At 39.5% G+C, this 25602-nt stretch overlaps 2 protein-coding genes across 8 annotated transcripts in view; one reads left to right on the forward strand and one right to left on the reverse strand.

Annotated features, from left to right (window-relative positions):
• Positions 1-25602, forward strand: part of ZSCAN25 (zinc finger and SCAN domain containing 25) — a 64799-nt gene that overhangs the window by 30275 nt on the left and 8922 nt on the right. Inside the window, exon 8 of one of the 5 annotated variants that reach the window (XM_024357940.3) lies at positions 22340-22563. The exons of 2 other annotated variants lie outside the window; for them this stretch is intronic. In XM_024357940.3, the coding sequence (XP_024213708.1) occupies positions 22340-22395 (56 nt within the window). In that variant the 3' untranslated portion in view covers positions 22396-22563. Of the gene's footprint in view, positions 1-22339; positions 24205-25602 lie in introns of those variants that run through there. 2 more of the 5 variants (XM_063814778.1, XM_054656012.2) reach the window with 2 other exon arrangements.
• CYP3A5 (cytochrome P450 family 3 subfamily A member 5) overlaps positions 1440-25602 on the reverse strand; it is a 32129-nt gene continuing 7966 nt past the window's right edge. For 2 of the 3 annotated variants that reach the window (NM_001093777.2, XM_016956892.4), the window contains 9 exon segments: positions 1440-1646; positions 3317-3476; positions 5790-6016; positions 13731-13891; positions 16048-16114; positions 17200-17327; positions 18398-18546; positions 19833-19921; positions 20184-20297. In NM_001093777.2, the coding sequence (NP_001087246.1) occupies positions 1551-1646; positions 3317-3476; positions 5790-6016; positions 13731-13891; positions 16048-16114; positions 17200-17327; positions 18398-18546; positions 19833-19921; positions 20184-20297 (1191 nt within the window). In that variant the 3' untranslated portion in view covers positions 1440-1550. 3 annotated transcript variants of the gene reach the window in all.

Consider the following 25602-nt stretch of genomic DNA (forward strand, 5'->3'; position numbering starts at 1 on the left):
GCTATTGAAATGTCATTGTTATCTAGCCCTATCAGTGAAGTAGGGAATATATGTTTTATACACACACACACACACACACGCATGCTCACACATACAAACACATATATTTACATCTATCTAATTGTCTATCAACTATCTATTATCTATCTATCATCTGTCTATCTATCCATCTATCTATCTAGAAAAGTATGAATGTACACTGATACATCCATTCCAATCTAACACCATAGGATTAATGCTAGCTTTCTCCCTTTCTGAATCTATGACTCTTTTCTGCAAAAGTGACACACCTAGCTTCCAGTATAGTTTATTTACTTATGTGATCAATCCCTTCTATGTAGCCAACTCTCACCCATCCCTTCCCACTCAGGGATACCCTCCTCACCTCACGTGGGTTCTCCAGGCCCTATTTAGGCTCTGGCTGCTCTTGAAGGCCACACCTCTGTGTGGACCCCTTCTCTGATTGCTTGGGCTCCCGCTTCCAGGTCAGGCTGCCCCTCCATGTGGATGCCTTCCCCAGCACACTTGGAATCTGACTTGGAGCCACCATGACTCTCTCGTCCACCTTAATGTGTGGCTACCACATGGCTGCAACCCACCTAATGGCTTTAGTATTCAGAAAAGGAGGGAAAAGGAAAGAATAAAAAAGGAAAATGAATAGTGCTTTTAGACATGCTGCCCAATCAACTGAACAATTGACCATTTTTTATTCAGTGTTCATTGCATTAAGACAATTGGGAGGTGAAGATGGAATGCAAGACGTATAAGAAAACATGTTTCCTGTGTTCCAGAAATGTCAGGGGAGATGTGGTAAAAATAATAAATCATAACTAATAATATGATAAGTGCTTCGTTGAGTGTTACAAAAAATATGTTCTTCAAAGAAGGCAGAATGAAACTATGAATATTCTCTCCAAACAATGGGCAAAGTCACAGCAGATTAACTCTCACCCATGTTAATAATCAAATTGGAATTCTGACAAAGGCCCCACACCAACAGTGATTACAATGATAAAAAATGTTTATTTGCTGGTTTTCAGTCATTCAGTTCTATAGATTTCTCTTTAGTGTGCAGGATGGCATCAGATAATATTTTTGTAAAGGGGATTTTATCACTTCGCTTAATATAAAACTTATAGAATATTACAAATAAAACATGTGATATAAATGTCACTATTAGAGTCATCATGATAATTCTTATTTTTCTTAAAAGTTATGGATCAAATTGTTGAGAAATATTTATCCTCTGATGAGAGCTCAGGAGGAGTTGATAATGCTAACTAGAGGTGGGTAGAGGTAGTCCTATGAGAAGCAGAGAAGCTGAGTCTACCTATCTGTCACTTACCTGGTCACCTCCTTTATACTACATAATGCACAACACTCTACACAGACTCTGGGAGAGCTCAATGAATGTACAAAATCACCAACTACTCATGCAGTACCTTAGATTAAGCCCATCTTTATTTCAAGGTTTTATTGACTAAGTTGAAATCTCTGGTGTTCTGGGGCACAGCTTTCTTGAAGACCAAAGTAGAAGTCCTTAGAATAACTCATTCTCCACTTAGGGTTCCATCTCTTGAATCCACCTTTAGAACAATGGGTTTTTCTGGTTGAAGAAGTCCTTGCGTGTCTAATTTCAAGGGGATCTACAATAGTTAAACAAGCATATGGAGAATTAATAAATGAAGTGAAAGAAGAAAAGATGGAAGCAAAGTAGAAAAAATATGACAAAAATGCTTTGCAAGCATATAAAAACGACTCAACACCATGTATCTTGAATTCTTCATACTTAATCTATAAACTGGGTAAATACTGGATAGTAAAAGCACTCACCATCCATCGTTTAACAAAATATTTATGGAGCACCAACTCTGTGCCAGGCCTGAGACAAATTCTTGTGGACTCGTGTTTTTTTTTAATTTAAATCTTAAGTAAAAAGGATGAGTTTTAAAAATTAAATCCAGATTAGTAGGTATTATGGCAAACTATTTTGGAAGTGCTATATAAAGTTAAATTTTTATAGGTTAAAACTTGCAAGGTAATCCTGAGTAGCTGTTGTACAGTTTAATTATGTGGGCAGTTTTCAACTTCCAGAGACTAGTAACCCTTCCCAGTTGAACCCATCAAGTGCAATGATGGGAAATGTCTTCAGAAAGAATTATTCTTTTCTTTTTAACATCTCCTCTTGGCTTCCAAGCATAGTGCAAACGGGGAATTTCTCAAGTTGTACAGTGTTTTGACTCATACTTCTAGCACTATTGTCACTGAGTCACCCCTTCACTGTTGGGGGAGCCACCAACAGAGTAACATTCTGATCTCAGTTCAGTGAGGGGAAAGCAAATTGCCATGGATACAAAGAAGTGCCAGCCTGAGATGCCTGAGAGCTTGCCAGGGAATATCTTCCCTGTCCCAGGTGTGCCAGAGGCCCACTTTCTCTCAGGGCTGAGCCCCCTGCCTGAATACACACATAGGAAAGCTACACAGCTGCCCTGAAGCCATAGATAAGATGGCAACCATCTCCATCCTCCTCCTCTCCCAAGCACAAAGTGTACTTAAGGGGTAGAGTTGCATATTAAATGCACCGGTCCTGGAAATAAGACTTATAGGCTATTGCTTAATATGAATCAATGACATCTGTTCTTTAACTTCTTCAGAGAAAAGATTCTAAATCTTTCTTTAAATGTATCACCTGGAACATAAGGTCAAGGAGTAAGGATAGCCCTGCTCTATGGTAGTCCTTCATATCCACCAGAAATGCCTGAAATTAGTCATTCTCCACCTTGGCTTCACGTGAGAACTAATCAGGGGTTCACCCGACAGCATGACAGAACCTAGTCACGCTCTGGGTTAATTAGTTTAGAATTTCTGAGATGTCACAGGCATCATGAATTTTTAAAGCTCCCTGGTGATTCCAATATACAGCTAGTGGTTGAGAACCACTGTCATGAGAGAGCTTCTGCAGGTTCTGGTGATGGAGAACACCATTTAAGTCACAGCCAGGTAATCATTGCACTTCATGATTGTGCAAAACACTTCTTCTTTCCAATTGACTTGAAACTGAATTTAAACTTACTCAGGTTCAAAGAGACTACACATAATCATGTCATGCTAATCTGTGTGGACTTTACATGATGTTCTTAATGCTACAGGTTTTGAAGTCCAGAACTGAAGCATCCTTAATGATCAAAGATGGATCCAAGTAGGTTCTTTGGCCCATAGAATGAATTATTAAAAGATAAACATGCATATTCTTTTAAAAAATATATACCCTTCAGTTAAAAAAATTTTTAATAAAACATACAGAAAGTGTACTGACCTGTGTTTCTTTACAAGGTTTGAAGGAGAAGTTCTGAAGGACTCTGATTAGAGCAAGTTTCATGTTCATGAGAGCAAACCTCATGCCAATGCAGTTTCTGGGTCCAGTTCCAAAGGGTGTGTATATGTAAGGATCTATGCTGTCCTTCTTCTTACTGAACCTAGTTCCATATTGGTAGATTAAATAGTTAATGAAACATAAAAACCACAGAGTTACATGTTAGGGGTTCTTACTTAAGAACAACCCCCCTCCACCTCCCAACCAGTAGTACACAGGATACTTTTGTGGGCTGGTCATTGAAATCCTGCTTTGGTTATTTCGTTATAATCATCATAACCTACAGGTCCTTTCAATTCTCCATGCCCTATAGGAGCGTTTCTTGAGATGAGATGAATATTGTTGCAAATAATATTTATCTCTAAACACTAAAATTATATTCAGGGTGGTGATATGTTCACACTATAAAAGGCACATAAGTGATAAGACTGATGGATGGAAAAGTGGATTCCTGCCTCAACTCACACTTATGTTGGTCACATGCTCATTGAGAAAGGAGAAGGAGAAAATGTCTTGTGCTATTTCAAGTTGTTATTTTTCCCTTTCCTTCTCCTGTCATCTCTTTTTTTCTAATTCCCCTCCTCCTCCTCTCTACCTTCCCCGTCCACCTTCTCCTCTGCCTCCTTCTCCTCCTCCTTCTCTTTTTCTTCTCTCCATCTCTTCCTCTCTTTCTCCCCCACACCCTTACAGGATAGTTTAAGTCACATAAGTTACATGGGCATATGATGCTACCCTACTGTAGTGTCATCCCTGCTTTCCTTGATCTGTTCCATTAGGCTATAAATTCTTTGAAGATTGACCCATGTTTTATTCAAATTTGATTTCTAAATATTTGATTATAGTAAGGAAAAAATGTTGATTCGAGGAAAGTAATAATGGCATTGTTGTCATATGTTTTTACAGGAGTCTTTATATTTTGGAGAGCATTCTGAAATATTTACAGGCTATTGCTTCAAAATAACATGATAGGAGGAGGGTGATGGTGGCATTTGGATGGGGCAGCTAACATGGATTGATGGCTGTTGGAACCAGTGATAGATATATGGAGATGCACGAAAACTATTCTATAGGCTGGTGTCGGTAACATATACTTGTGTATATGTCAAACATTCTCTAATATATATATACACACACATATACGTATATATCACATGAATTTATGGATTTATGTAAATCATATGGATTTATGGATTTATACAAATCATATGAATTTCTCCCTGCCTGGCCAAGTTCCTGACACATGGCAAGCACTATCTTTTTGGTGACTGAGTGATTCAAAGTGAAGTACAGCGAGTGGTCTCTGATTTCGTATTAGTGCAGCCACAGGAGGTGGAAGTGCTGAGCTTGCAGGAAACATAGAAGTCCTCTACTCCAGAAAACAGAGAACTTGGTCAGCTCTGACTTACTCTGTGAACAAGTATTATGTGCAGACTCCATGCTAGCACTAGGGACACCATGACCAACAAGACAAGGTTCCTCCCATCAGCAAACTTGCAGGTAGGGGCTAATGAAAGTCTAGATCCCAAGCATCCTAAATCACCAGCCAGTATCCTAAAAATTTCATTCTAAATTTTGCTTAATAATACAGTAATGGGAAAACACCAACTATATCCAGAGTGCGAACTGTGCCTAAGGCCTGACCTTGTCCCTGAATTCCCAGAAGAGCATGCTCAAGACACCTCCAAGGAGGAGTGTGTGAGATGTCTACTGAGAGTATAAGGGAGCTGGCACAGGACTGCAGCCACAGATAGGACCAGGAGGACCTGTGCTGTCTTGTGTCTTCAGTGAAGTGGCTTAAACCGTTAGGGATGAGGACTTCTCAGGACCTCAGCCTGCACTTTTATAATTACTACAGAGGAAATAACAAGTAACGTTGAAAGCAAATGGAATGTGGAAGCATGTTTTAAAGTTGCTGTTAAATTCAGAGAGCTAAAGGGCACAGCATAGAAAAAACAGAAAGGAATAAAAAGCCTATACACCTGAAATAACATCATGGTTAAATGGTTTATGGCATATGCAATATATACATATATATATTTATATATATATACATATATATGTATATTTATAGTAATATAGGTCAGTGGATAGTTTCCTGTTAAATCAAGTAAGCAGCAATTCAAACCAAATAAAAAGTGATACCATTCTAATTTTTAAAAATCTATATAGGCATAGAAAAATGCCCACAGAGACATAATTGATGATCTTCGTCTTGTGCTGGGACTGTGGATGGATGTAGTTTCGTTTTTTCTAGTCTGTGGTTTGTAAAGTTTGATAATTATCACTTTTTTTGTGATAAAAAGACTTACAAGCAAATGATTGTACAACCACACGATTGTCATGTAGATTAAGAGAGGCAGAATATGCTTGAACCAGCCTGGGTCAGGGTGAGCTCCATTTCCCTGGAGACTTGTACCTTTCAGGGCGGAACTCCTCAGGCTCTGTCCAGTACTTTGGGTCATGGTGAAGAGCATAAGTTGGAATCACCACCATTGACCCTTTGGGAATGAATACCCCATTGATTTCAACATCTTTCTTGCAGGTCCTCTCAAGTCTAATAGCAACTGGGAATAATCTGAGTGTTTCATTCACCACCATGTCAAGGTACTCCATCTGTACCACGGCATCATAGGTAGGTGGTGCCTGGAAGGAAAGAAACAGAATTGGATAATCTGAGATTTTGAATTAACTCTCAACTGAGTCCATGCAGTACTATTGAAGTATTAGAAGCTCCAGAGAATAACTCATACTGGTAAATGATCATAGTATTCGTGAAGTATTTTAATAACTGGCATGTCCATTGATGTGCTCAGTGACCTACTGAGATGTGTGGAGGAGTTATGAATGTAGGAGATATTCAAGACCATCCTCACCCCAGGGACTGAAATCCTTAGCATGACCATGTAGTGGTTTTTCTTTCTCATGGGAAGAAATGTGATTAATGGGGCTATGACCATTACCACCAAATAAAATACACCAAAGTCACTATCACCTTTCAAAAAGAGGTCACACATCTGTACCAAGAAAGAAAAACAAGGAAAAGAGCAAATATCCTCTTCACACAAGGATTATTGGTTGCAGAGTCCTGCTTGGTAACTCTTTTGAGGAGTTTGAGACCAGCTTGGGCAACATGGTGAAAACCCATCTCTACAAAAAATACAAAAACTAGCTGGGTGTGGTGGCGTGTGCCTGTAGTTCCAGCTACTCAGGAGACAGAGGCGGGAGGATGGCTTGAGCCTGGGAGGCAGAGTTTGCAGTGAGCTGAGATTGCACCACTGCCCTCCAGCTTGGGTCGTAGAGTCAGACCCTGTCTCAAATAAATAAATAAATAAATAAATAAATAAATAAATTTGCGGATAAACTTGTTCCTTTCTATCACAAATACGACAAAATAAATTTATGATTGGATGCTACCAAGGTACCCAATTTGAGTTCTAGTTAAAGTTATGAAGAGAATAGAACCCCACACTCAGCCCCATCCCCTCCTTTTGGAACAGTTTCCTAGTTGTTGCTTCAGGGCTGGACTGTAATCTTCAGGACTGGATGTAAATGTCCCTTTGTGTCTGCCTCACAGCCACACCAGGGTCAGCCCCACAGGCCAGGTCTCTTCACACTAAAAAGAATCCCAGTTTGGGCAGAAGTCTGAAAACTGTGGATGATATGTACCTAGCACTTGGTGTTATATTTGGGAGACAGTATTGTAGAGGGTTAGAGTTTAGCTCAGGAGTCAGATACCCTGGTTCCTAGCTTGGCTTCTTGGCCAGTGGCTACCTGACTGGAACATGAGACAGGTGTGGGGAGAGCTGAGTCAGCCTCCATCGCGCCCCCAGGGCCAGGCTACCTCAGACCATAGCCAGACCAGAGTGAGTCCAGTCAGTATCAGCAGAACTCACTATCCAGTCTTGTGAGCAATAAATGCTTCTCATTAGATGCCACTGAGGTTTTTGGATTTTTTTTTTATACTTTAAGTTTTAGGGTACATGTACACAACGTGCAGGTTTGTTACATATGTATACCTGTGCCATCTTGGTGTGCTGCACCCATTAACTCGTCATTTAACATTCGGTATATCTCCTAATGCTATCCCTCCCCACTCCTCTCACCCCACAACAGGCCCCAGTGTGTGATATTCCCCTTCCTGTGTCCATGTGTTCTCATTGTTCAATTCCCACCTACGAGTGAGAACATACAGTGTTTGGTTTTTTGTCCTTGCCATAGTTTGCTGAGAATGATGGTTTCCAGCTTCATCCATGTCTCTACAAAGGACATGAACTCATCATTTTTTATGGCTGCATAGCATTCCATGGTGTATATGTGCCACATTTTCTTAATCCAGTCTATCGTTGTTGGACATTTGGGTTGGTTCCAAGTCTTTGCTATTGTGAATAGTGCCGCAATAAACATAAGTGTGCATGTGTCTTTATAGCAGCATGATTTATAATCCTTTGGGTATATACCCAGTAATGGGATGGCTAGGTCAAATGGTATTTCTAGTTCTAGATCCCTGAGGAATCGCCACACTGACTTCCACAATGGTTGAACTAGTTTACAGTCCCACCAACAGTGTAAAAGTGTTCCTGTTTTCTCCACATCCTCTCCAGCACCTGTTGTTTCCTGACTTTTTAATGATCGCCATTCTAACTGGTGTGAGATGGTATCTCATTGTGGTTTTGATTTGCATTTCTTTGATGGCCAGTGATGATGAGCATTTTTTCATGTGTCTGTTGGCTGCATAAATGTCTTTTGAGAAGTGTCTGTTCATATCCTTCCCCCACTTGTTGATGGGGTTGTGTTTTTTTCTTGTAAATTTGTTTGAGATCATTGTAGATTCTGGATATTAGCCCTTTGTCAGATGAGTAGGTTGCAAAAATTTTCTCCCATTCTGTCGGTTGCCTGTTCACTCTGATGGTAGTTTCTTTTGCTGTGCAGAAGCTCTTTAGTTTCATTAGATCCCATTTGTCAATTTTGGCTTTTGTTGCCATTGCTTTTGGTGTTTTAGACATGAAGTCCTTGCCCATACCTCTGTACTGAATGGTATTGCCTAGGTTTTCTTCTAGGGTTTTTATGGTTTTAGGTCTAACATGTAAGTCTTTAATCCATCTTGAATTAATTTTTGTATAAGTTGTAAGGAAGGGATCCAGTTTCAGCTTTCTACATATGGCTAGCCAGTTTTCCCAGCACCATTTATTAAATAGGGAATCCTTTCCCCATTGCTTGTTTTTGTCAGGTTTGTCAAAGATCAGATGGTTGTAGATATGTGGCATTCTTTCTCAGGGCTCTGTTCTGCTCCATTGATCAATATCTCTGTTTTGGTACCAGTACCATGCTGTTTTGGTTACTGTAGCCTTGTAGTATAGTTTGAAGTCAGGTAGCGTGATGCCTCCGGCTTTGTTCTTTTGGCTTAGGATTGACTTGGCAATGCGGGCTCTTTTTTGGTTCCATATGAACTTTAAAGTAGTTTTTTCCAATTCTGTGAAGAAAGTCATTGGTAGCTTGATGGCGATGGCACTGAATCTATAAATTACCTTGGGCAGTATGGCCATTTTCATGATATTGATTCTTCCTACCCATGAGCATGGAATGTTGTTCCATTTGTTTGTATCCTCTTCTATTTCATTGAGCAGTGGTTTGTAATTCTCCTTGAAGAGGTCCTTCACATCCCTTGTAAGTTGAATTCCTAGGTATTTTATTGTCTTTGAAGCAATTGTGAATGGGAGTTCACTCATAATTTGGCTCTCTGTTTGTCTGTTATTGGTGTATAAGAATATTTGTGATTTTTGCACATTGATTTTGTATCCTGATACTTTGCTGAAGTTGCTTATCAGCTTAAGGAGATTTTGGGCTGAGACGATGGGGTTTTCTAGATATACAATCATGTCGTCTGCAAACAGGGACAATTTGACTTCCTCTTTTCCTAATTGAATACCCTTTATTTCTTTCTCTTGCCTGATTGCCCTGGCCAGAACTTCCAACACTATGTTGAATAGGAGTGGTGAGAGAGGGCATCCCTGTCTTGTGCCAGTTTTCAAAGGGAATGCTTCCAGTTTTTGTCCATTCAGTATGATATTGGCTGTGGGTTTGTCATAAATAGCTCTTATTATTTTGAGATACGTTCCATCAATACCTAATTTATTCAGAGTTTTTAGCATGAAGGGCTGTTGAATTTTGTTAAAGGCCTTTTCTGCATCTATTGAGATAATCATGTGGTTTTTGTCATTGGTTCTGTTTATATGCTGGATTATGTTTATTGATTTGCATATGTTGAACCAGCCTTGCATCCCAGGGATGAAGCCCACTTGATCATGGTGGATAAGCTTTTTGATGTGCTGCTGGATTTGGTTTGCCAGTATTTTATTGAGGATTTTTGTATCAATGTTCATCAGGGATATTGGTCTAAAATTCTCTTTTTTAGTTGTGTCTCTGCCAGGCTTTGGTATCAGGATGATGCTGGCCTCATAAAATGAGTTAGGGAGGATTCCCTATTTTTCTATTGATTGGAATAGTTTCAGAAAGAATGGTACCAGGTCCTCCTTGTACCTCTGGTAGAATTCGGCTGTGAATCCATCTGGTCCTGGACTTTTTTTGGTTGGTAAGCTATTAATTATTGCCTCTATTTCAGAACCTGTTATTGGTCTATTCAGAGATTCAACTTCTTCCTGGTTTAGTCTTGGGAGAGTGTATGTGTCGAGGAATTTATCCATTTCTTCTAGATTTTCTAGTTTATTTGCATAGAGGTGTTTATAGTATTCTCTGATGGTAGTTTGTATTTCTGTGGGATGGGTGGTGATATCCCCTTTATCATTTTTATTGCGTCTATTTGATTCTTCTCTCTTTTCTTCTTTATTAGTCTTGCTAGCATTCTATCAATTTTGTTGATCTTTTCAAAAAACCAGCTCCTGGATTCATTGATTTTTTTGAAGGGTTTTTTTGTGTCTCTGTTTCCTTCAGTTCTGCTCTGATCTTAGTTATTTCTTGCCTTCTGCTATCTTTTGAATGTGTTTGCTCCTGCTTCTCTAGTTCTTTTCATTGTGATGTTAGGGTGTCAATGTTAGATCTTTCCTGCTTTCTCTTGTAGGCATTTAGTGCTATAAATTTCCCTCTACACACTGCTTTGAATGTGTCCCAGAGATTCTGGTATGTTGTGTCTTTGTTCTTGTTGGTTTCAAAGAACATCTTTATTTCTGCCTTCATTTCGTTATGTACCCAGTAGTCATTCAGGAGCAGGTTGTTCAGTTTCCATGTAGTTGAGTGGTTTTGAGTGAGTTTCTGAATCCTGAGTTCTAGTTTGATTGCACTGTGGTCTGAGAGACAGTTTGTTATAATGTCTGTTCTTTTACATTTGCTGAGGAGTGCTTTACTTCCAACTATGTGGTTAATTTTGGAATAGGTGTGGTGTGGTGCTGAAAAGAATGTATATTCTGTTGATTTGGGGTGGAGAGTTCTGTAGATGTCAATTATGTCCACTTGGTGCAGAGCTGAGTTCAATTCCTGGATATCCTTCTTAACTTTCTGTCCTGTTGATCTGTCTAGTGTTGACAGTGGGGTGTTAAAGTCTTCCATTATTATTGTGTGGGAGTCTAACTCTCTTTGTAAGTCTCTGAAGACTTGCTTTATGAATCTGGGTGCTCCTGTATTGGATGCATATATATTTAGGATAGTTAGCTCTTCTTGTTGAATTGATCCCTTTACCATTATGTAATGGCCTTCTTTGTCTCTTTTGATCTTTGTTGGTTTAAAGCCTGTTTTATCAGAGACTAGGATTGCAACCCCTGCCATTTTTGGTTTTCCATTTGCTTGGCAGATCTTCCTCCATCCCTTTATTTTGAGCGTATGTGTTACTTTGCACGTGAGATGGGTTTCCTGAATACAGCACACCGATGGGTCTTGACTCTATCCAGTTTGCCAGTCTGTGTCTTTTAATTGGAGCATTTAGCCCATTTACATTTAAGGTTAATATTTTTATATGTGAATTTGATCCTGTCATTATGATGTTAGCTGGTTGTTTTGCTCGTTAGTTGATGCAGTTTCTCCTTAGCCTCGATGGTCTTTACAATTTGGCATGTTTTTGCAGTGGCTGGTACCAGTTGTTCCTTTCCATGTTTAGTGCTTCCTTCAGGAGCTCTTTTAGGGCAGGCCTGGTGGTGACAAAATCTCTCAGCATTTGCTTGTCTGTAAAGTATTTTATTTCTCCTTCACTTATGAAGCTTAGTTTGGCTGGAAATGAAATTCTGGGTTGAAAATCCTTTTCTTTAAGAATGTTGAATATTGGCCCCCACTCTCTACTGGCTTGTAGAGTTTCTGCCGAGAGATCCACTGTTAGTCTGATGGGTTTGTGTTTGTGGGTAACCCAACCTTTCTCTCTGGCTGCCCTTAACATTTTTTCCTTCATTTCAACTTTGGTGAATCTGACAATTATGCGTCTTGGAGTTGCTCTTCTCGAGGAGTATCTTTGTGGTGTTCTCTGTATTTCCTGAATTTGAATGTTGGCCTGCCTTACTAGATTGGGGAAGTTCTCCTGGATAATATCCTGCAGAGTGTTTTCCAACTTTGTTCTATTCTCCCCGTCACTTTCAGTTACACCAATCAGACATAGATTTGGTCTTTTCACATAGTCCCATATTTCTTGGAGGCTTTGTTCCTTTCTTTTTATTCTTTTTCTTCTAAACTTCTCTTCTTGCTTCATTTCATTCATTTGATCTTCCATCACTGATACCCTTTCTTCCAGTTGATTGAATTGGCTACTGAGGCTTGTGCATTCATCACGTAGTTCTCGTGCCATGGTCTTCAGCTCCATCAGGTCCTTTAAGGACTTCTCTGCATTGATTATTCTAGTTAGCCATTTGTCTAATCTTTTTTCAAGGTTTTTAACTTCTTTGCCATGGGTTCAAATTTCCTCCTTTAGCTCGGAGTAGTTTGATCGTCTGAAGCCTTCTTCTCTCAACTCGTCAAAGTCATTCTCCATCCATCTTTGTTCCATTGCTGGTGCGGAGCTGCGTTCCTTTGGAGGAGGAGAGGTGCTCTGATTTTTAGATTTTTCAGTTTTTCTGCTGTTTTTCCCTCATGTTTGTGGTTTTATCTACCTTTGGTCTTTGATGATGGTGATGTACAGATGGGTTTTGGTGTGGATGTCCTTTCTGTTTGTTAGTTTTCCTTCTGACAGTCAGGATCCTCAGCTGCAGGTCTGTTGGAGTTTGCCGGAGGTCCACTCCAGACCCTGTTTGCCTGGGTATCAGGAGTGGAGGCTGCAGAACAGCAGATATTGGTGACCCGCAAATGCTGCTGCCTGATCATTCCTCTGGAAGTTTTGTCTCAGAGGAGTACCCGGCCGTGTGAGGTGTCAGTCTGCCCCTACTGGGGGGTGCCTCCCAGTTAGGCTGCTCGGGGGTCAGGGACCCACTTGAGGAGGCAGTCTGTCTGTTCTCAGATCTCCAGCTGTGTCCTGGGAGAACCACTACTCTCTTCAAAGCTGTCAGACAGGGACATTTAAGTCTGCAGAGGTTTCTGCTGCCTTTTGGTTGGCTATGCTCTGCCCCTAGAGGTGGAGTCTACAGAGGCAGGCAGACCTCCTTGAGCTGCAGTGGGCTTCACCCAGTTTGAGCTTCCTGGCAGCTTTGTTTACCTACTCAAGCCTTAGCAATGGCGGGCGCCCCTCCCCCAGCCTCGCTGCTGCCTTGCAGTTCGATCTCAGACTGCTGTGCTAGCAATGAGTGAGGCTCCATGGGCGTAGGACCCTCTGAGCCATGTGCGGGATATAATCTCCTGGTGTGCCTTTTGCTAAGACCATCAGAAAAGCGCAGTATTAGGGTGGGAGTGACCTGATTTTCCAGGTGCTGTCCGTCACCCCTAGGAAAGGGAATTCCCTGACCCCTTGCACTTCCCAGGTGAGGTGATGCCTTGCCCTGCTTTGGCTCAGGCTGGGTGCACTGCACCCACTGTCCTGCACCCACTCTCCAACAATCCCCATTGAGATGCACCCGGTACCTCAGTTGGAAATGCAGAAATCGTTCGTCTTCTGGGTTGCTCACGCTGGGAGCTGTAGACTGGAGCTGTTCCTGTTTGGCCATCTTCTCGCCACACTCCTTTTTTTTTTTTTTTTTTTTTTTTTTACTTAGCATTATTGTGATAACAGTAAACAGATGAACCAGGGCCAGCAATATTGTACAAAGATCTTATGCTTCTGCCAGTAGCAACCATTCTCTGTTTCTCCCTTTGTTTTTCTCCTCAGAGGCTTCCTACATTATGTCAGTGAAGGAATCAGTGATTATGCTTTTTATAAAAATTCTCCTGGGGAGTGGTGAGGAGGCATTTTTGCTAAGGCTTCACCTCTTCCCTTCATCTTCAGGGGTCATCCCCTCACCTTATTGGGCAAAACTGCATCAATCTCCTTTTGCAGTTTCTGCTGGACATCAGGGTGAGTGGCCAGTTCATATAAAGTGAAGGAAAGAACACTGCTGGTGGTTTCATAGCCAGCAAAAATGAAGATTATTGACTGGGCTGCGAGCTCCAGATCAGACAGAGCTGAAAGGAGAGGAAAGACATTTTAGGTAAATCAGGTCAACGTACAACATCACAGCTTAGATGAAATCTAAGTGAAGCTCTCCAATCCCAAGAAGAAAAAATGGAAAAGCAATTCAGAGTCACACTGGGAGTGGTTTTCATTCTGATATGTATCTTACACAGGGCCAGGATGACGCAAAATCATTTTAATCCAGGTTTTCCCAAGGTCTACATGATTGTGGGCCATACACTCCTCATCATGGCATCCCAGCACCAGCACTGCTGTAATTTCCAGAGAGAGCATTTCTGTCTTACATACTCAGTGTTATGGGTGTGTGCCTTGAATGATCCTAAAAGTACTTTATCTGTAAGTAAATATGGGGTAGGCTTTTCCCCAAGAAAAATTTGATTTTCTACAATAGAGCTTGACAAACTTTGAGAGAATTCCAATATAGCTTGACAAACTTTGAGAGAATTTGCAATATTTAGGACCTTTTCTCTATATATGTTTGAGGGAACTTAAAGGACCAATACTGAGCTACAGATCACCTCTTGCTACTCAAAGTGTGTTTCATGGACCAGCAGCACCAGCCGCATCTGGGAGCTTATTAGAAATGCAGAATCTCAAACCCCACCATCGAACTACTGAATCAAAATCCAGACTTGCAGGAGATATGGTGATTTGTGTGCACAACCTCACTTAAGCAGCATGGATTACATCTTTGACAGGCATCAGGCAATACAAGATCTAGGGTACAGTTCTCAGAATGGACTATCTCAGGATGTACAAGACAGCAGAGATAGACAAAAAGCCAGAAGCGTGGTGATTGACTGTAGTCTGATGAATGGCATTAAAATAGCAGAAGTTCTTATGATTACAGGTTGGCCTCCCTCTTGATATTTCTCCTGAGAGAAGCTCACGATGGTCCATCACTAGTCTGTTTGGTCAGGACTGGATTAGGACCTTTAGAGACCTGGAGCACAGAAATAAATATGGTGCCTGCAGCAATCATGTAACTCACAACCAAACACAATATGAAATGAGTGTGAGAAAGGTCTACAGAGTTCTGATTTATCAGTGAATATTTCTGTATGCTGCTGTGGGTAAATTCAACCATCCAATTATTTTACTCAGTTACATTGAACCCCATTATACTGAGTTGAAATTGAACTGTAATTTTAAAGTTGGGAGCTCTGCTGTCCAATCTGGTAGCCACTATCCACATGTGGCTATTTAAATTCAAATTTTATTCAATTAAAATTAAATACTCTTAAAAATTGTTCTTCAGTGGCATTGGCCACATGTCCAGTACTCAATAGCCATATGTGTCTAGTGATTTCTATATGAAACAGTGAAATGATAGACTATTTTCTTTATCACAGCAAGTTTTGTTGAGATAGATAGATGATTAATTGATAAATTGTAGGCAGATAGATGATTGACAGATAGATAGACAGACAGAAGTAGATGTAGACATGGACATGTTTAAAGTGGTATACTGGAGTCTGCTGAGTCCTGCTCTCTAGAACCAATTGTTAAATATTCAAAAATTTTGTGAGATGGTTGCCAAATCTTGGTAGCTTGAAATTGACCATGGTTATCATTTTGCCACTGTCTTAGTAATAATGGTTTTGGTCAAAACCATCCATGGGTCATAAAACTAGTAGATACAAGACTGAAGATTGAAGTAGATTTACATGGTATCAGAGGTGTCCCCCATTAGTTACTTATGCATTTCAAAGGGAAAAATAAAACTTTGCAGTGGATTAACCTTGCAAACACACTTTCAAGTACTGACAGTTAAAATCACCCTTACTGGGATAGTGTGCCTCCTGATCGGTATGTTTGATGTAAATTTCCAAGTAGAGGTTCTCACTTGGTGGATCTGGAGGAGGCTGAGAACTGGCATTTGATCTCATGTAGGTGATCCACAAACCACTGACTGTCCTCCAAGCATTCTAGGTTTGCTTAGGGTTGCCCTTTCAGCCTGGAACATGGCTATACCTGTGGGCTTCTGGAAAGTGCCTCCAGCTACCATTTATAACATCTAAATGTGTATTGTTCTGCTATGTGGCAAAAATTCTCATCTTCCTGGAATACTTCCTGCACATTTTCAGAACAAGGCCCTCCCTCTTAGTGTCCCCGCCAGTAGCCCTCAGAAGCACTCCTTGGTTACCTTTGTGGGACTCAGTTTCTTTCGAATTCTGGGAGTCAATCATCAGCTGAAGGAAATCTAGTCGGTGCTAGAAGCAAAAGGAGAGATTTCTTTGGCAGAAAGTGACTCGTGAAGTCAGAAGTAAATCAAAAGTGCAGTCCTCAACCTCCCTTCTTGACTTCCCTCCCTCAACCTCCCTATGGCTTCTTGAAGACGTGTTACCTGAGTCACCAGTGAACAAAAACATTCATCTAAATCCTTGGAAAGCAGGATGTTTTCCTGAAACAAATCTAGCTATCATGTCCAATTGCTTTTTCGCCTTTGCCCTCCCTGTTTCTCATCTTCTCTGTCTTTTGGATACAGCTTTCTGGCCAAAGAGTTGCCGGTTCCATCTCTGGTCATAACTGCTTACCCAGGAAGAAGTACTGGATCTTTTATTCTTCTACCTTTTTCTTCAGCAGTGTCCGTATAGATTAATCTCCTGACATTTCCAGAACTCATCAGCAGCTTTTTTGGGGGAGCATTTTCAAATATTCCAACATTCTCAAACTCTATATAATCTTCAGTGACAGCTGGGTTACCTGGTCCTGTCTCCCTGACCTGCAGACATCCTTCGGCTGGCCTCTAGGGCTCGTGAAGGCAAAGCTGAGTTAGCCAGCCTTGCAACCTCAATTCTCAGAGAAGACCCCTGTTCACTCCAGGCTGTGAAACACTCACATTTACCACACACTACATGTCAGCAGTCGGCAGGTAGCCTCATAGGACCTTTAATTGCAGAATATGTAAAATAAGAGTCTTGGACTTAAAATGATTCTTTACCAATCTGTGATATGAGGAAAGCACAATACCAGTAAAATATATTTTCAAACAGGAAACTTTATCCTTTGACAATTTATTGAAGGGAAGAGAAGTGGTAAAATTTTATCTCAATACTGTTTATATCATGACATACTAACTGTTGTGCCTGATTTCAAGTTTTAAATGCTATCTCTCTGACTCATTCTCATCTCCTTCCCCAATCTCCTTCTTTATTTCTACCAAATGACTTCTCTTGTTCTAAACATAAGTTCTCTGTCTTTATTTTTAAAAATACAGATACATGCTCTATCATGTGTATAAAATCTAAATTTATCAAAACCTAAACATCGTCATTTAACCACCATCAGATTTTACCTTTTGTTTGTCGTTGAGGCGACTTTTCTTCATTCTGTTTACAGATTTACTTAAAAAATTTATGGTATCTTTTGGAAACAGAGAGACATTTAATGCTTCAAAAACTGGGGTAAGGAATGGAAAGAGTACTGTGGGAAAAACAAAACAAACAAAAGGAAATCATTGAAAATGCAAGCTTTACCTGGAGCAATTATAATTTTCTCTACCAGTAATAAGAATAAGAACATCATGATTCTCAACTGGAACCCATTCCTTTTATCATGTTTGCCCTTCTTTCAGGCCGGCGACTGAGCAAGGGCAGGTCTATACATAGGAAACACCACTACAGCAGTGAGATCAATGGCACCTTCTGAGTCTTTGGAGTGACCAAAGGAATAGAATTAAATTCCCTGACCTCTTAGCCTTTATCTATTGGACTAGAGTTTTTGGATTAATGTAGACCATAATCTGCTGCTTAACTTAATCATGCTGTTCAGGAAATGATAGTCAAGATAGAAGTAACACAGCATATATACATCAACTTCCATGGAATAAAACTAGAAATCAATAAGGGAAAGAAATTTGGGAAACTCATACATTTGTGGAAGTTAAACAATACAGTTTTAAGTGACCAGTGAGTCAAAGCAGAAATCAAAAGGGCAACAAGAAATTGTTTTGAGATGAACAAAAAGAAGGCATGATGTACCAAAACACAGGATGTAGCCAAACCAGTGCTCAGAGGGAAATTTATAGCTGTAATATCTAAATTTAAAAGAAGAAAATATCTCAAATTGATTATAATTATTTACACCAGAAAACACTAAAAGAAGAAGAGCAAATGAAACCTAAAGCCAGCAAAAGAAAGAAAATAACAGACTAAAATAAACTCATGAAATAGAGAATAAAAAACAACAGAGAAAAATCAATGATATTATTTCTATGAAGTGTCCAGAATAGGCAAATCTATAGAGGCAGAAAGTTGATTATTGGATGCTTAGGGCAATGGGGTTTGTGGTGGGGTGTTGACAGCTAAAGTGTGTGAGGGCTCTAGATTGACAAAAACATTTTAGTTTACAATAGTAATGGTCATACATATTTTTGATTATCTTAAAAGCAATGGAATTGTACCTTTTAAGTGGATGAATTATATGATATGTGAATTATATGTCAAGAAAGCAGTTATTTTTAAAAAGAGAGAAAGAAATAATAGCCCACATACTTATTGAGAGAAATAATGGATCTAAGAAACCAAATTTTAGGAACTTCTTAGTGCTCTCCACAAAGGGGTCTTGTGGATTGTTGAGAGAGTCGATGTTCACTCCAAATGATGTGCCAGTAATCACATCCATGCTGTAGGCCCCAAAGATGCTGAGTGGAGAAAGATATGGAAAATTAAAATCAGCACCTCTTACCGTCCTTCCACTATACATGCAGCAAGAAACCCACATATCCAGTCAAGACACATAAAGAGCCACAGACTTTCAGAACTATCTGCTGAATCATCTTCCATCTACTCCCTCAGAAGGTGGTTATCCGGTGCCAGTGATGGAGCTGGCCCTATGCTGGGGGTGATGGAGACACCAAGCTGAGTTAGACTCACCTCTGAGGTCAAGGAGCCCAGTCATAGGAAGACAGAGACCCATTATCAGACAACTACAGTAGCATGTGTTGAGTGTGGATGATATAAGATATGTAAGCTCTGTGCTTCAGCAGAACAAGAGTAGAATAATTAACTCTTCCTAGTGGATTCAAGAAAGGTGGCGTTGTCTGACTACAGACTCTATGCCCAGAGCCGATTCCTCTTCAACACTTTACAAAACAGTAACACCCTGTTCTGAGTTCCTAGAAATATCATCCTTTATTCTCTACACTCCCTGCTAATGCTCTGGAAAACTCCACTATCCCCAGCTCCTCTGACCTGAAGTTGCCCTGAGAGCAGAGTCATTTTTGTAAGATGTGACAATCAAGAATGTTCTGGTTAAAAAAAATAGATCTCTCCAACATTGATTTGGAGAACCCAAAACTGAGTGACCACATGTCCCAAGTCTGAACAGGACAGGCTCAGATTACACCTGTCGTTCCTGCATAATTGAAGCACATACCAGTGTAGACAGCAAATAATAGGCTTGCTCTACACATAGCATTTCTAGCACCCTTTCTTTTTTGAGATTGGAGGAAAAGGAAGTAGTGGGAAGGTTTAATAGTTCATAGTTTGCTGATATTCTCAGAAAAACCATGAAGGGATTGAAATTGTTCCAAGTTCCCCATTGTAACTTTCCCATCTTACCCAATGCAAGGCAACAAGTACCAAATGCTTGCTTACCCACAGTTCCATATCCACTACACTCAAAACTTTGATACGATCATGTTTTTTAAATTTCTAAAGTATGTATTTAATCTCCCAGAATATTTATGGTGACAAGTTAACAGATAAGTAAATCCTGGCTCCTGTGCACAGGAGAGAAGGCCCTTTTCCCTTGCTGACTTGCCGCCTCATGGGAGCCACTCCCTCTTAGGTGGCTCTTTGGAGTTGCAGCGCTGCCCTGCTTTTGTCTGGTCACTGGAGTAACCCAACAGTGCGACTGTCGACTCCATGGCAGGCAGCTGGAAGGGCTCATGACAGCTCAGAACCCCATGGCTGTGCTCCTACTTACTCTTTCAAGGTGACAGGCTTGCCTTTCTCTGCTTCCCGCCTCAAGTTTCTCACCAATACATCTCCATACTGGGCAATGATGGGGAACATCTAAGCACAAAACAGATCAGTACCTGTAGTTAAATGTGCAGACTCAAGTCCCAGAAGGATATGGCTTTCTCCAGCATGGAGCAGTAAGTGACATTTTGTAATGAATTTTGTGATGTCTTTTCTGTACATAAAGATAAAAGACCATTTTTAGGAAGCTCGAACTCAGTGGACTACCCCTTGGAAACGGACTGTGATCTTACTTTCTACCTGTCCCCAGATTCATTCTTTACATTTCTAATTAAAACTTATCTTATTTTCATACCTCCTTGAGTTTTCCGCTGGTGAAGGTTGGAGACAGCAATGACCGTATTCTCTTCCATTCTTCATCCTCAGCTAAAGAGATGGCACTTTTCATAAATCCCACTGGGCCTAAAGACTAGAGTTCAACAGAAACATTTTGTCTCACATTAGTTGTGGTGATCTTCATGGTTGCACAAAATATATTGAAGAGGCATCCTTATTTAACAAATATTTATTGACTGTATATGATATTATGGCAAGCCATATTCAAGATGCTCAATGGAGATCCTAGATGCCTAGCCTCTTCTGAGTGTATATGGGGCAGGGGTGGGAGTGGGGAGACCCAGCCATCTGGTGTGGTCTCCTGCCTCTATATCTCAGTCTCCTTTTAATTGCAAATGCTCCACGTGGTAGGGAACTGTTCTTCCAGTGGAATAGACAGGAACAAGACCTAGCCCTTCCCCAGGAGTGTGCAGAGTAGAAAAGGATTGGTGACAGATGGGCAGACTGTATATTGCCGCAGACCAGCTCTGTCTTTAATACACCTACAGCATGGGCAACTTGAAAAAGGGATGCCATGATGTGGTGATTTTTTTTTTTGAAAAGTAGGTAATACTTAAAGACTAGAAACCTGTTTTGAAGGAATAATGCAATTTCCTTGAAAATTCTTTTCTCTTAATTTTTTATTCCATAAATAGAAGGAAAAAGAAAGGGATAATTATTTTTCCCAACTTGGGGCTGGACTATCAAGCCAGCATGCTTGGAACTTTCTCTTATCTTCCACAACTATGTTTTGTTTTAAAATGTGTACTTCCAGCTGTCATGATAAAATCTCAATAAACTAGGAAGAGAGAGAGACAGTTCCTTCATTTGATAAAGATAATCTGTAAAAAAATCATTCAGTTAAATCACATTTAATGATGAAGGACTGAATGGTTTTTCCAAGATCAAGAAGAACTAAAAAATGCCCACTCTCAACATTCTTACTAAAGAGCATACCTGATGTCTTAATACACTAGACAAGAAAAAGAAATAAAAGGCATACAGATTGGAAAGGAAATAATAGAATTGTCTCTATTTTCAGGTGACATAATTGTCAATGTATAAAATGTCAAGGAATATACAAAAAAATTTCTAGAACGAATAGGTAAGTTCTGCAAGGCTATAGGATACAAGATCAACAAACAAAATTATTCACATTTCTATGTAACAATAATCAATATCTGAAAATACAAGAAAAACAGTATCATTTACAGTTACTCCAACAAAAATGAAATATTTCTGGTGTAAATCTAACAAAAGATGTACAGGACCTCTATGCTGAAAACTATAAAATGTTGAGGAAAGTAATAAAAGCTAAAGAAATGGAGAGGCATACTATATTCACAGAATGAAAGGCTGAACATAGTAAAGATACAGATTATACCCAAATCGTTCTATTGGTTTAATTCAAGCTTGTCCAACTTGTGGCCTGCAGGCCTCATGCAGTCCAGGATGGCTTTGAATGTAGCCCAGGACAAATGTGGAAACTTTCTTAAAACATTTTGAGTTTTTTTGCAATTTTTTTTGTAATTTTGTAATTTGACTATGTGATTCTCAAGTGTGAACTTCGTAGACAACAATGGAATGGAAAGGGGTAATCAGAGTATGTCACATCCACAAATAATGGACTAGTATCCATAATTTGCATTATAATTGCAAACAGTTCAGCAAGAAGAAATTAAAAGCCATTAAAATTAACTAACAAAATAAAGAGCGAGAGGACGCTATTGCAATGCCACGTGAAGTGAATTGTGACAAAGAATTCAAGTGTGTATTCTGGACAAGGCAGAGCGCTGCTGTACACCAGACACTGTCGCCATTTGTACGCATGTGTGGCTTCAGTTTTATGGTGGTGTGCGACTTCCAGTGTGTTATCTTCTAATCACGGACAGTTGAATTGACATTATCAGGTATTAGGTGTGTTTGTGGCAACTTGGCAAGTAAAACCCAGCAATTATCAATAATATTTCAACCTACCTTTGTAGATGATAGGTGTTTAATATTATTTAGAAGACATGTAAGTATTCTTATTTGATTGTTAAACCTTGCTTTCTGTTCTTTCTATTTTCCTATCTGTTAATTTCCATAATAAAAGTAAATATAGTTGCTTATCTATTATAATGCTTTTAATTCCAGAATGGCTTCCACAATGTCTTAAAAAGAAAACCCTAAAAAACAAAAATTATGGATGAAGGAAGATTGTTCAATGAAAAGTGGACAAATGACTTTTTCTTGTTGAGGCAAATAGCGAAGCACTCTGCTTAATTTCTACGGAATTTGTGCCAGTTTTCAAAGACTACAATTTGAAGAGGCATTATATGCAAAAACATGCTGACAAATTTGGTGTGTATGTGTTGTAAGGACAAAATAGCAGAACTGGAAAAAAGTCTGTCTTTTCAACAAAAAAGATTTTTAAAAAAGTTACAACTCGAACTCAATTGTAAGGTAAAACCTAGTTATGTGGTAGCAAATTTAATAGCAAAAAAATCAAAACCATTTACTGATGGTGAGTTTATTAAGCAATGTCTGGAAGATGTGGTAGATATTATTTGCCTTGAGAAACTGATATTTCTAAAATCAGTTTGTCTCACCAGACTATAGCCAGGAGAATTGGAGAAATTGGGAAATCTATTGAAAGACGTTTGGAGAGTAAAACTGCTAATTTAAAATTTTATGCTTTGGTGATGGATGAAGGCACTGACACTACAGATATGGCACAACTTGCTATTTTTATTAGAGGTATTGATGATGAATATAATGTCACTGAAGAAATCGAAATGTCACCATGCCATTAAAAGACACAACTAAATCAAGAGATTTATATGAAGCAGTGAAAAATATGTTAAAGCAATTTTCTTTGTCCTTTGTAAACATATGTGATATAGCTACAGATGGTGCCCTGGCGATGGTAGGTAAAAGAGAGGGACTTGTACAATTAATAGATGATGCAGTTGCCACACAAAACTCACATTTGATGAAGTATTATTGCATAATACATCAAGAAAATCCATATGCACAAGCTTTAAAAGTAGATAACGTCATGCAAATTGTCATCAAGGCTGTAAATTTCACAAGGGCCCAGGAATTGAATCATCGCTAGTTTCAGGAATTCCTTAAAAGTATGGATGCTGACTCTAGCAAGTCATTCACTTTTTAGAAGTAAGATGGTTAAGTCAAGGCAAAATGTAAAGATTTTACGCTTTGTGATGTGAAATCAAGCTGTTTATGGTATCAAACAAAATTGGTGCCAGAACTTGACAATGAAAACTGGCTTACAGATTTAGCATTTTTAGTGGGTTTGACGGCCCATTTAAGTGAGTTAAACCTGTGTCTTCAAGGTGAAAACCAACTTAACAATACAATGTTTCAAACCATAACAGCATTCCATATGAAACTGAAATTATGGCAAGCTCAAATTAAGGCAAACAATTTTATGCATTTCGACATGTTGGCTAAACATGGTCCTGTGAACAGCCAAAAATACGCAGCCTTGCTTTTCAATTTGATACAGGAATTTGAAAACAGGTATTTCAAGATTTCTGAAAAAATCATCAATATTTTGGTATATTTGCAACTCCATTTTCAGTCGACATATATATGTTACCTGGCAATTTTGAAATGGAATGCCTAGAGCTGCAATCTGATGTTCAACTTACAGAAAAATTTGATTTTGCCTCTTTACTGGACTTTTGTAAGACCTGTCTTCCCAATGACAAATATCCCTTGCTTCACAATCACACCTTGTTCATGTCATTGCTTTTTGGCAGCACTTACATTTGTGAGCTACTATTTTCAAGGATGAAGAACACGAAGAGTAAAATTAGAACCAAAATATCTGATGAGCACCTTGAGAACTCACTGAGAATTGCAACTACTTCCATCAAGCCAGATACTGATGGATTAGTTTCTCAAAAACAATGTCAAGTACCCCACTAGTTTTATATTGTTCTCTTTTCTTTTATAATAAAAAATATCAAAAAAGTAGTGAAGTTTAGCTAGATATGTACATTTTCTGTATCAGTGATTGCAAACTTGGGGCCTGTTCAATGATTTTGAAAGACCCTCTGAATGGGGCAGTGCATAATTAGGATTATTATGCAAGGACATTTTTGCTTATCTGTGGTGGTAGATATATAATGAAAACTATACACAGACCATTTGTGTGTGTGTGTGTGTGTGTGTGTGAGTGTATTTTATGTGTGGCCCACGACACTTCTTCTTCCACTGTGGCCCAGGGAAGCCAAAAGATTGGACACCTCTGCTTTAATTCTTATCAAAATTATGGCAGGTTTGTTTGTAGACACTTACAAGCTTATTCTGAATTTTTATGGAAAGGCAAGGGACAAGAAAAGCTAAAACCATTCTGAAAATATAAATCAATAAAGTGGAAAGAATTGCCCTATATGTTGTTAAGAGTTACTGTACAGCTACTAGAGTCACCACAGTGTGGTATTAGTGGAGGAGTAAACAATAAGAAATAGATTCACAAAATATACTCAGCTGAGTTTTGACAATATGCCTACCTTTCCAAAATGGTGTTGGAACATTTGGACAGCCATAGTCCACAGAAAATGAATCTTGATCTAAATCTCATAACTTATGCAAATATTAACACAAAATGGGTAATAGAGTTACATTTTGTAAAGTGTTAAACTGTATAACTCTTAGAAAAAGCAATGTAGGAAGGAGGGCTAAGCAAAGGATTTTCTGACTTAACACCAAAAGAACAATCCATAAAAGGAAATATTAATACATTGGCCTCCTCAAATAAATAGAAGTTTGCTCTGATATAGAACCTGTCAGAGAAAAAGACAAACTCCATGTTGTGACTGTAGGACAGCAGGAGGGAGCCACATGGTGACGGAATGGGTCTGCATCTTGACGGTGCTGGTCGTTGCACAAATCTACGAATGTGAAAAATTGCTTAGAACTACCCACACACATAAACACACACAAACAAGGGCATGTAAAACTAGTGAAATCTGAAAAGCTCTGTAAACTATATCAAAGTCAATTTCCTGTACTATAGTATTAGGTTGGTGCAAAAGTTATTGCAGTTTGCCGGTTTTTGTTGTTGTTGTTGTTGTTTTTTGAGATGGAGTCTCATTGTGTTGCCCAGACTGGAGTATAATGGCGTGATCTCGGCTCACTGCAACCTCCGCCTCCCAGGTTCAAGCGATTCTCCTGTCTCAGACTACTGAGTAGCTGGGACTACAGGCGCATGCCACCACACGCAGCTAATTTTTGTAGTTTTAGTAGAGATGGGGTTTCACCATGTTGGTCAGGCTGGTCTCGAACTCCTGACCTCGTGATCCACCTGCCTCGGCCTCCCAAAGTGCTGGGATTACAGGCATGAGCCATTATGCCCAGCCTGTAGTTTGCCATTTTAACTTTTGCAC

Source organism: Pan troglodytes, chromosome 6 (genome assembly GCF_028858775.2).
Source record: "Pan troglodytes isolate AG18354 chromosome 6, NHGRI_mPanTro3-v2.0_pri, whole genome shotgun sequence".
Lineage (NCBI taxonomy): Eukaryota > Metazoa > Chordata > Mammalia > Primates > Hominidae > Pan > Pan troglodytes.